General features: G+C 41.9%; 1 protein-coding gene across 1 annotated transcript in view; it reads right to left on the bottom strand.

Moving 5' to 3' along the window:
- Positions 1-12,345, bottom strand: part of TRIT1 (tRNA isopentenyltransferase 1) — a 43,562-nt gene extending 31,217 nt beyond the window's left edge. Inside the window, exon 1 of the mRNA XM_061186748.1 lies at positions 12,172-12,345. Coding sequence (XP_061042731.1) covers positions 12,172-12,345 — 174 coding nt within the window. The remainder of the gene's footprint in view (positions 1-12,171) is intronic.
- Between the last annotated feature and the right edge of the window lie 312 nt (positions 12,346-12,657).

The following is a 12,657-nucleotide window of genomic DNA, read 5'->3' as shown; positions in this document are numbered from 1 at the left end:
AGACTTTGCCTTCCAGTGCAGGGGGTGTGGGTTCGATCCCTGGTCAGGGAGCTAAGATCCCACATGCCTCAAGGCCAGAAAACCAAAACATAAAACAAGCTATATTGTAACAAATTCAATAAAGACTTTAAAAATGGTCCACATCAAACAAACAAAAAAATCTTAAAAAAAAAAAAGTATATACTCTAATAAAGCTCTTAGAAAACTGGAAGAAGAAGAAAGTAACATGTACAGCGTCTCATCCAGCAATCCCATTCCAGAAATTTACCCTGAAGAGAGCATCACACAAATGCAGAGATGTTTGTGCAAAGATGTTCATCTCAGCATCATTTATTAAAGCAAAAAAAAAAAAAAAAAACCAAAAAATTAAACCTACTAAATGTCCTTCAGCAGAAACCTGGTTAAGTAAATTATGATACACCTGTAAAATGGAATACTACACAGAGATTAAAAACAATAATGTAGAAAGTCGGACAGCTTACACTATCAAATTTCAAGACTTATTATAAAGCTACAGTAACTAAAGACAATGCAATACTGGCAAAAGAACAGACACACAGGTCAATGCAACAGATTAGAGGTCCCAGAAGTAGACCCACACAAATATAGTCAACTGGTCTTTGACAAAGGTGCAAAGGCAATTCAATGGAGAAAGGACAGTCTTTCAAAATCAGAGCTGGTACAACTGGACATTCATACGTATCTTACACCTTATATAAAAATTCACTCAAAACAGATCACAGGCCTAAATGTAAAATGAAAAGCTATAAAACTCATATATATATATTTAAATATATATATAAATATATATAATATATATAAATATATATATATAAAACTTCTTTTTTAAAAAATAGGAGAAAAACCAGCATGACCTTGGGTTTGGCAATGAGTTGTGTTTTTTGCTTTCTTTTGGCCGCGGCGCACTGCTTGCGGGATCTTAGTTCCCAGACCAGGGATTGAACGTGGGGCCGTGGCAGTGAAAGTGCTGAGTCCTAACCACTGGTCTGCCAGGGAATTCCCTGGCAATGAGTTTTTAAGATATGACACCAAAGCCACAATTCATAAAAGAAAAAATAGATAAACTGGACTTAATGAAAATGTAAAATTTTCTTCTGTGAAAGACACTGTGAAGAGAATGAAAAAATAAGATACAGATTAGAAGAAAATATTTGCAAATAACATGTCTATATAAAGGATTTGTATACAGAATATATGAAAACGACTCTTAAAATTCAACAATAAGACAGCCCCCCCCAAAAAAAGATCTGACAGACACTTCACCAAAGATATACAGATAGTAAATAAGCATGTGAAAAGATGCTCAACATCATTAACCTTTAGGGGAATGCAAATTAACCACCACAGATACCAGTACACACCTATTAGAACTGCTAAAATTAAAAACAACAACAACAAAAAATAAAAAATAAAAAAAAATAAAAACAACAACAATACCAAATGCTGGAAAGAATACAAAGAAACAGAAATTCTCATTCACTGCTGGTAGGAATGCAAAATGGTACAGTCATTTTGGAAAATAGTTTAGTAGTTTCCAATAAAGTTAAACCACTAGCTATGTTTATAATAGCTTTCTTTACAGCTACTAAAAACTTGACACTCAGATGGCCTTTCATAGGTCAATGAACATATTACGTACAATGGAATAATACTCAACAAAGAGAAATGGACTCATGCAACAACACTGAAGAATTTAAATGTATTTTGCGAAGTGAAAAAAGTCAGACCTCAAAGGCTGCATGTTGTATGACTCCATGTATGTGACCTTCTGGAAAAGGCAAAACTATAGGGACAGAAAACAGATCAGTGGTTGCCAAAAATTGGTGTAGGTAGAGGAGATGACTACAAAGAGGCCACATAAGGCAATTTTTAGAGTGATGGAAGTGTTCAGTATGGTACTGTGATGGTGGATACCTGACTCTCTCCATTTGTAAAAACCCACAGAACTGTGCACAACAATGAATGCACTCTACTGTATGCAAATTTAAAAAAATAATAACCAGAATGTCTGAAGAACCAGGACAGAACGCAGACTGCAATAAATGAATCTAATTATACTACAAATGTATGACATAACCTCACTGGAGGTGGGGTGGGGAGAAGCTGACCTAAGTAACTTTGTAAAACAATGTTATGACTAGATACTATATGGCTAAAATGAACAAAAAGAACTGAACACAAACATTATACTGTAGTCGGTAAATTTGTTCTCACAGTATTAACTACTTAAACTACTTTACAGGTTGTACAAATAAGAAAATATTTGTAGACAAGGAGAGCCAGGTTCCTTACTCTGAGAAAGAAGTCACAAATAAGCAAGAAGGGAAGATTAATATAAACCCTGTGGTGGAGTAGAGTCAGAGATATCAGTATAAATTCATGTTTATTTTAACATACATACAGATAGATACAGAAATAAATATAGATATTTGTGTATACATGAATTAGTGTATATACATATGTTTCCTAGCAACAAGCACACTTAGCACCCAGCTCTTGGTATCTAAATACCATTCACCAAAAAAAGGAACCAGGAGGACTTCCCTGGTGGCACAGTGGTTAAGAATCTGCCTTCCAGGGCTTCCTTGGTGGCGCAGTGGTTAAGAATCCGCCTGCCAATGCAGGGGACACGGGTTCAAGCCCTGGTCCTGGAAGATCCCACATGCCGCGGAGCAACTAAGCCCGTGCGCCACAACTACTGAGCCTGCGCTCTGGAGCCCGCGATCCACAACTACTGAAGCCCGCATGCCACAACTACTGAAGCCTGTGCGCCTAGGGCCTGTGCTCCATAACAAGAGAAGCCACAGCAATGAGAAGCCCGTGCATCGCAATGAAGAGTAGCGCCCGCTCGCCGCAACTAGAGAAAGCCCGCATGCAGCAACGAAGATCCAACACAGCCAAAAATAAATAAATAAATTTAAAAAATAAAAATAAAAAGGAACCAGGGCTCCTTGGAGAAATGGATGATTCTAGGACTGGAGCAGGACAAACGTTAAGTTGAAAGCATCTTGTAGTGCCAGAAAGGAAGTGCTAAACAAACAAATATGGGGCATGCCAAAGGACACAAGAGTCAACATGAAAGAGCACCCAATAACCAAGCTGAAATAATTTGAGCAATAAAATAAATAACTTAGTACCGGATTATAACCCAAGAAATAAAATAAATATCCCTACTGATGTAAGTAAATAGGGGAGAGAGGACAAATCTCTGCAAAAGAATTTCAATTAATAAAAGTAGGAGGACTTCCCTGGTGGCGCAGTGCTTAAGAATCCCCCTGCCAATGCAGGGGACACGGGTTTGATCCCTGGTCCGGGAAGATCCCACATGCCATGGAGCAACTAAGCCCACGCGCCACAACTACTGAGCCTGTGCTCTAGAGCACGTGAACCACAACAACTGAAGCCCGCGCGCCTAGTGTCTGTGCTCTGCAACAAGAGAAGCCACCGTAATGAGAAGCCTGCACACTGCAACGAAGAGTAGCCCCCACTCACCGCAACTAGAGAAAAACCCGCGCGCAGCAATGAAGACCCAATGCAGGGACTTCCCTGGTGGCGCAGTGGTTAAGAATCTGCGTGCCAATGCAGGGAACACAGGTTCGAGCCCTGGTCCGGGAAGATCCCACATGCTGCGGAGCAACTAAGCCTGTGTGCCACAACTACTGAGCCTGCATTCTAGAGCCCGCAAGCCACAACTACTGAGCCCACGTGCTACAACTACTGAAGCCCACACACCTAGAGCCCATGCTCTGCAACAAGAGAAGCCACCTCAGTAAGAAGGCCACGCACCGCAACGAAGAGTAGCCCCTGCTTGCCGCAACTAGAGAAAGCCCGTGCGCAGAATGAAGACCCAACACAGCCAAAAATAAAAAGATAATAAATTTATTTTTAAAAAAAGACCCAACACAGCCAAATAAATAAATAAAATAAAGACCCAAAACATACACATAATTAAAAATAAAATAAAATAGAAGTAGGAGGAATGAAGGAAATTACCACAATAATTATAGCAGGAAAGATTCATTGATAAATGTTAAAATTAGGAGGTGAAACTTTAAGGAAAAACAAGATATCTGCATTGCCTCAAGCATCTCCCCTAAAATATTAATTACTGTGGTGCTTTTAACATATGCCCACAAATTCTTTGATACTCCTCCCTTCAGGATGTGGAGCTTAAATCCCCTCCCCTTCAATGTGGGATGGACTTAGCAACTCATTTCCAACAAAGAGAATATAGAAAGGAAAAATAGGGACTTCCCCAGGGGTCCAGTGATTAAGACTCCAAGCTTCCACTGCAGGGGGTGCAGGTTCAATCCCTGGTCAGGGAACTAAGATCCCACATGTTACACGATACAGCCAAAAATACATAAATAAATTTTAAAAAATGAAAAGAAAAAGATTTAACTTTACAGTAGAGGAAGCTGGCAGACACAACCTAAACCAAATGATCAAGGTTAACATCACCAGTTGATGTTAAATCATGCTGACATTATACCCTGATATGATGCAATGAGAAAGGTACTTCACCTCTGTGGTATGCCTTCTCAAAATTCATAATCATGTGAAACCATCAGACAAAACCAAATTGAGAGACAATCTACAAAACAGCTGACCCGTACACTTCAAAAAGTAGCAAAGTCATGAAAGACAAGGAAAGACCAAGAAATCTGTCACAGATTGGAGACAAGCAGACATGAGGACTAAATGCAATATGGTATCCTACATTGGATCCTGAAACAGAAAAGGGACATTAGTAGAAAAACTGGTAAAATCCAAATAAAGTCTACAGTTTAGTTAACAGTATTGTGCCAATGTCAATCTCTTAGTTTTGATAAATGTGTCATGATGATATGTTAATTTTAGAAGAAGCTGGGTGAAGAATATACAAGAACTCTCTGTACTATCTTTGAAACTCTTGTGTAAATCTTATAATTACTTCAAAATTTAAAAACTAACAGTAATGTAGAACAGGGTTTCTCAGCCTCAGTACAATATATTGATATTTTGGGCCAGATAATCTTCTGTTGGGAGCTGTTTTATGCATAGCAGGATGTTCTGCAGCACTCCTGGCCTCTACCCACTAGACGCCAGGAACCCACCTTTCCATTTGTTACAACCAGAAACGTCTCCAGAGATTGCCAAGTGTCCCCCGGGGGGGGCAAAATTACCCCAGATAGAGACTGAGATGAGGGTTCAAGAAAGTAATTTTTGGTAGGGGTGAGATAATAATAGGGCCTACCTAATAAGGTTGTGGTGAGGATATTAAATGAGATAATATATGTCAAACTTCTAGAACACTGCCTGACATATATTTTATTATTGTTATTATTTTCAGTATTATTATTATTCATGGTACAGTGGTAAGAGCTTGAACTCTGGCTGCCACAATGAGGAAGGAGCAGCAGTGAAGTTCCAGCTCAGAAGTAGGGCCCCAAAGGTAAGCAAGGAGACAAACAGGACCCTGGTCTGATTCAAACTTATCTAAAGAATCCAACAAACTATACAGGAAACCACAACCAGTTCAGTTAAGCCATACTAGAGTATATGCAGAGCACATAGGTGAATTCCTATATACCCAAATAACTTACACCCCTCAAACATACATTCCTACTTGAAGTGGAGCTGTTTCAACACCCTGCCCCAGGCACTGAAACATCAGGGCAGCACCCCATCCTCACAAATCTGAAACTGCAAGTCCCATTTGTGCTCTCCTATGGTTTCCCATTTAGCCAGTAGTCACTTCTCTTTCCTTACATAACATGGGAGGTTTGACTCTAAAGTTCTTCCCACAGCTGCAAAAAAACTGAATATATATGTACAACCCACCCAAGCTTAATACTGTAGCCAAAGGAAAACCAAATTCACTCACAACGGATCTGAACCCAGGGACCTAGAAATTTATATATTTTTAGATGAGTCAAAAATTTTGAGATTTCCTCTGGCCTACTCTCAAGCTCAGTCCTTTAAAACACTGCCTCTGTAAGTTGTGGCAAGTAGCCTCTGGATAGCCCTCATTTCTCCTAGTTAACAGATTTTTCTAGCTTTCATTTTCATGTCCTAGTAAGCCACTGTGATCCACTATCCCATCTCTCCTTTCGTATTTCTCCCCCATGCAACCCAGATCTCCCTTGAGCACTATCAGACAAACAGTCCTTTGGTAAAAAAACACTGCTCCTAAATTATGTTCCAAAGCAGACAAAGAAGGCAGAACTCCACATTTATTAGGTGACACATAGCCTGCTTACTAGTCAGACTGCCAAAAATAATTTGCTTCCCCTCTTGTAGGTTTAGGCAAACACAAGGGAACTGTGCTCCTATGTATGACTACTGCTTCTCCACAGGACTTGAAGAACTAAGGCATGAGAGATACTTCCTCTCTATAAACGCAAATAGAACACTTTGTTTATTTTCTCTTGGCATATAGTTGGTAGTCTGTATTTCCAGGCAGCCATTGTACATCTTTTGGCAAGTGCCTTCAAATTTCTCAGTACAATGTTTCATCCAGTCACTGAAGGCGATGCATTGTACCTTAAATTTACATGCCAAGAAAAAGACTCAGACTGAAAAGAAGACCTTCAGTATCATCTTCCTGCAATATATCAGGCACTACACACGAGTTAGAAGACCCAGATCCAATTCCCAGGTGTGCAAGTGTCTCGCAGTGCGATCTCTAGTCCGCTCTTTAATCTTTCTGCACCTCAGTTTTTCCATCCTGGAAAGCAGGGATTGTATTACCTGTCCCTCCTTGAATTTAGACTCTTACTGCTAGCTGAGAATATTTATGCTTCTACAACTTGTGAAACTGGGGTTTGGAAAACTCAGAAAATTAAGCACAAATGTTTCTCACTTTTGTCAGACCTACCATGAAAAATCCACAGTTGAGCCCAGCAGAAGTCCCTAAGCAAGTAATCCCTCAGAAAGTTAGTTCTGACTTCCCACTCAACAGACCACTGACACAAGAATGAGAAGTGAGAGGCCAGGCAGGACCTCAGGTGCCACACGGCTACAAAAGCAAGTCATTGGCTATTATGTTCCCTGACAATATTATCACCCTAGACACACTACCCTCAACACCCCATTGGGGTTTTATCTCAAAGAAGTTACCTCAATACTTAGAGCACTTACTTCTTCAATGTTTACAAAAAACAAGCACTTTCCCTGGATGGGAAGTGCCCTGCCGGGATTGCCTTGGGATGACCCTAACAGTTAAGGTAGGACAAAGGGATGACAAAAGAAGTATGAGGTGCAAGAGAATTTAAGATTTAAGGCAGTGTTTTACAATCCTTTCTGAGTTACTGGTACAATTCTGAAATACAAAATTCTGGGCAGCATTCCAAAAGAGATTATTAAAATTCAAATACTGGTTTTTAGAAAGATCAATTTGGAAACTTTAAAAACCTTTCTAATTATCCACTTTCCATTTGGTCCCCCTTTAGTCTGCGTGGCGGTCACAAGGAAGTTTACTGCTCAGTCTAGGCTCTCCACAAGGCCTAGTTTCCCTCTGTTCCACTAAACACTGCCCTTGGTATCTTCGAATTACTGACATTAAATTATATCTCAGCTGCAGTAAGTTTCAACCCCCTAGCAATGCATCACTTGGCCAACACTCAGCTCAACACTCAACTTGAGAGATATCATTATGAATTCACACTAAGATCCACAATATGAATCCTAAAATACATTTTATACCCTGATCAAAATGTAGCACACTCCTGTGAAGGATGAGTGTCATACAAGTTAAGAAATACTCTCTAATAATCGAATCCCACAGCTCCTGCCTCATCTAAAGGGATAACTTTGTGTATATAGATAAGGCAGGCACTGAGCATGGAAAGTAGAGACCTATGTCCAACTCCAGGTCTGCTACTTACTGTAAGACCTTGTACCTGTTTCCTTAACTGTGAAGTGATAATAATGTCTACCTTACAAGGTTATTGTGAGGATAAAAAAGCATATGTAAGCATTTTATAAACAGTGCTATTCAAATTTAAGTTATTATTCTGCCTGTGGATTTAACTAAAGCTGAGAAAGTTCTTTTAAGAAGCTGGTTAGGGACTTCCCTGGTGGCACAGTGGCTAAGAATCTGCCTGCCAACGCAGGGGACATGGGTTCGAGCCCTGGTCCGGGAAGATCCCACATGCCACGGAGCAACTAAGCCCGAGCACCACAACTACTGAAGCCCGTGCGCCTAGAGCCCGTGCTCTGCAACAAAGAGTAGCCCCCGCTCTCTGCAACTAGAGAAAGCCTGTGTGCAGCAACAAAGACCCAACACAGCCAAAAATGAATAAATAAATAAATTTATTTAAAAAAAAAAAAAATGAAGCTGGTTAACTCCAACATTAAGAATGTCATTTGTTGGGGCTTCCCTGGTGGCGCAGTGGTTGAGAGTCTGCCTGCTAATGCAGGGCACACGGGTTCGAGCCCTGGTCTGGGAAGATCCCACATGCCGCGGAGCAAATGGGCCCGTGAGCCACAACTACTGAGCCTGCGCGTCTGGAGCCTGTGCTCCGCAACAAGAGAGGCCGCGACAGTGAGAGGCCTGCGCACCGCGATGAAGAGTGGTCCCCGCTTGCCGCAACTAGAGAAAGCCCGTGCACAGAAGTGAAGACCCAACACACCCAAAAATAAATAAATTAATTAATTAATTTTTTAAAAAAAGTGTTTCATTGTTTAAAAAAAATATATATATATATATATTTAAAAAAAAAAAAAGAATGTCATTTGTTCACATGCTTACAAAAATTTTCTGAGTCAACCTCAAGTCACTGAAAAGCATTATCTCCTTCCATTGGCTAAAAAACAAGCAGAGTAGCACTACCCTACCAGGGGCATGGTGAGCAAAGGGAGAAATGAAGAACTGCGTATACCCACAGTGAATAGGGCAGAGATACTTTATTTCATTATTTGAACTGAAAAGTAAAAATCAAAGGTCAAAGTTTTCCAACGGGTCTGAGAGGAATATATCCATGTTATGAATATTAAACACAACCTACTGCCAGTTCAGAAAGCTCAATTATCTTCAAAGTGTTTTTCACACATTAATTAATCCTCATGGCATCCCAAGGATGAAAGAAATTTAATTTTCATATTCTAGTTATTTATAACCACAGGAAGAATCGAAATGGATCGTGATGTGCCATTTTGATAAGACAGGTCAACAAATGTTTCATCAAATGTTAAGGATCTACCATATCATCAGCACTATATAAGGCACAAAGTGTCTAACTGATGTGGCCTATTTCACATCGAGCAAGACCTCTAGCAAGCTCAACCTTATGGTACACAGCTATGAGTAAAGAAACATTTCTGAATAATGGATAACAGCAATTACAGAGCTATAACCAATCCTTATTGCCAGAAGCCGCTAATTTACTTAAAAACATTTGTAAAATTAAGATGTTTTATTGAGACCGCTTTCCTGACAAGGACTATGTGTGGTACATGAGGAAGAGGCAGAAACAGGGAGCAACAGTGTGTTGTGTTGTTTTAAATAGGATTGTCAGAGGCCTCAATAAGATGACATCTAAGTAAAGACCTGAACAAAGAGAGGAAGCAAGCCACACGCTTATGTAGGGGAAGAGATTCCACCAGGCAGAGGGAACCTCTGAGTGTAAGAGTCCTAAGGTGGGATCACACCTGCTGCATTCTTCACACACCCACTAGACTTTCCCCATGGATGTCCTGCTGCCACCTCCACTGTGCCCCACCAGATCTTCCTGACTTCCAGGCTCACCATACTCTCCCAGGCACACAAACCTGAAACACACTGTGTGCACTGCTCTCTTCTTTCCACAATCAGTGACCAACTCATACGGTAACATGATACTACCTTCAAAATGTTACATCTTTCTCTTCCATTCAGTCCCACTAACATACCAGCCCAAAATTACAGAACATTAAGACTGCAATGGACCTTAGATATTATCAGTGAAATGCCATCTTACTGAAGCCCATATTACCCAAGTCTCGGAAGTATCAAGCCAAAGATCTATTATTACTACATTCTTGGATTTTTTTTTTGGTATGCCCCTCCCACCCACCCCCAAATCCAATTCATCGGCAAACTGCTCACAAATGAATGCTTCTTACACACTGTCTTCATCATGTTACTCATCCCCCATTCCACAATATCTACAATACCTGTTAAATAGTCTCCTTTCACTGTCCTACATGCACACTAAGCTCATTTCACTTTCTAAATCTTCATTCACATTCCTTCCTTTGATACAATGCCTTTTCTTCTTTATCTATCTAAAACTCACCTATCCTTCAAGTCCCTTTTCACAGAGCTTTCCATGACTATATCAGCTTTCACTGATTTCTCTCTTCTCAGAAATTCTATGGTTTATCATAACATCTAACACTGCAGTCTCTCTCCTCCCCACCTCCCATCCCCGCCCCTTGCAAAGCATCATTAATAACTCACTTCAAACACGTATTGGGGCTTCCCTGGTGGCGCAGTGGTTGAGAATCTGCCTGCCAATGCAGGGGACACGGGTTCGAGCCCTGGTCTCGGAAGATCCCACATGCCGCAGAGCAACTAGGCCCGTGAGCCACAACTACTGAGCCTGCGCGTCTGGAGCCTGTGCTCCGCAACAAGAGAGGCCGCGATAGTGAGAGGCCCGCGCACCGCGATGAAGAGTGGCCCCCGCTTGCCGCAACTGGAGAAAGCCCTCGCACAGAAACGAAGACCCAACACAGCCATAAATAAAAAAAAATAAATAAATAAAATTAAAAAACAAAAACAAAAACACGTATTAACTTGCTTTGTTTCATGTTTATCTGGACTAAAACTCCTTGAAGACAGGGATTGCAGTTTTGTCTCTCCAAAAGGGCCTTGCAGAAAATAGCACCTAATCATATTTTTAGCACTTACTATGTGCCTGATATTGTATTAAGTGCTTTACATATTTAATCTCGTTTAACCATCACAATAATATCGTGTTATTGATATTATTCTTCCCATTTTACAGAAGAAACAAAGACATGAAGAGGTCAGGCTGAGGTTGCATATCTTAGAAAAGGCAAGGCTGGGATTTGAGCTAAAGTCTGCCTCTCAAAGCCAGCACAAAGCAGAGGTTGTGAACAAAGATTTGTTGAATTATCCTAATCATCTGATGTGTGTTGATGGTCGTGTCATCCCACATGAACTAATGAGGGTGGAAACCATGCCCAGAGTTTACGGGGTACAGTGGGGAGAAGGACTGCCCCTCCTTGCTGAATACCCATCAGGTGCTAGGTTCAGCACCAGGCATTTCACCGAGCACCTCATTTACACTGTGAAAACTCTTAACTTGTAATTCCTCCATCGGAGATTTACCCCAAATGTCACCCATCCTCAATCGGAGCACAAATGCTCCCAGGTGTGATGTGTACACACTCCTTCTGGGCCTCCCTGTGGCTCAAGGAAGAGGGCAAAGCCTCCTGATTCCCATCAGCCGGTAAGTTGAAAATCTCAGCATCATAAAGCATTTGCCAAGTGCCTGGACTTTTTCAGGACAGGCCATCCTGCTCTTCTTTCTAACACTCATGTTCTCACTTATGAAGCACCAGAGCCCTGTGAAGTAGGCGGCATTTTCTCCACTTCACAGATAAATAACGTCCCCCATAACCGACACTGTTTAGGTCACGTGGCCGATGGCAGATGAGGGAGGAGAATCCAGGTCTCCTGACTATCCACCCTGCTTCATTCCCTCAGCAGACACTCGTAGATCGTAAATGATTTATCCTGGTGTCGCTGGGAACTCTAAATAGCAACCGCTCTGGAATAATTTTCCTTCAAAAGGTATATAATGGATACCTATAGGTCAACCTTGTAGGTTCAAATACCATCTCCACGTATTCGCTTTGTGACACAGAGATAGTCGTTTCACCTCCCTAGGTGAATTCCCTCATCGGTAAATGGAGATAATAACAGTACCTACACCAAACAGTAATATCGTGAGAAGTAAATGAGATGATGGCAGTGAAACACCTGGCACGATGTCCGGCATATGGTGGGCGCCTAGGAATAATGGGTGCCCTTGCCCGGCCCCCTCCGCCCCACAAGCCTCGGGGTTCACCCACTACCACCAAGCGACAGGGTATCCACTCAGCCAGAGGCCCACGCACGGCCTCCGGTTTACCAGGCTGGGGACAGCCGCACTGTCATACCTGCATGGAGTCAGCGCTGACGATCTCGCCACCGAGCCGCTGGCCTAGCTGTAACGCCAGCGTGGATTTGCCGGTGCCCGTGGCCCCGAGAATTACTACAAGAGGCAGTGTCCGTTTTAGGCCCCGGAGCCCAGGGCCCGCAGACACAGCTCGTGCAGCCGCCACCGCCGCCATCTTAAAGAAGTCTACGCTTGCGCAGGAGCAGCTGTCCCCATGGCAACCGTCAGTGCGCCTGCGCGGACCTCGGGCTCTGAAGGGAGGGTGCGGAGGGAGGAAGGAGGTGAGGAACCCAGGTCCCCACGCTCAGAAGCTCCCGCTGTGACTGCCATCAACTAGCTGCTGATGTGAGAACCTCAACTACCTCCTCTCTTAAGTGGGGCATGGCAGTCGTATCTGAAATAGATCTATCCGTATTATTCTCTCTTCCACGGCGCCCAGTTCTTTTTCTTCATAGCGCTAATTACAGTATGAAATTATATATTGACC

Source organism: Eubalaena glacialis, chromosome 3 (genome assembly GCF_028564815.1).
Source record: "Eubalaena glacialis isolate mEubGla1 chromosome 3, mEubGla1.1.hap2.+ XY, whole genome shotgun sequence".
Classification (NCBI taxonomy): domain Eukaryota; kingdom Metazoa; phylum Chordata; class Mammalia; order Artiodactyla; family Balaenidae; genus Eubalaena; species Eubalaena glacialis.
This window is presented reverse-complemented; position numbering and strand designations above follow the sequence as displayed.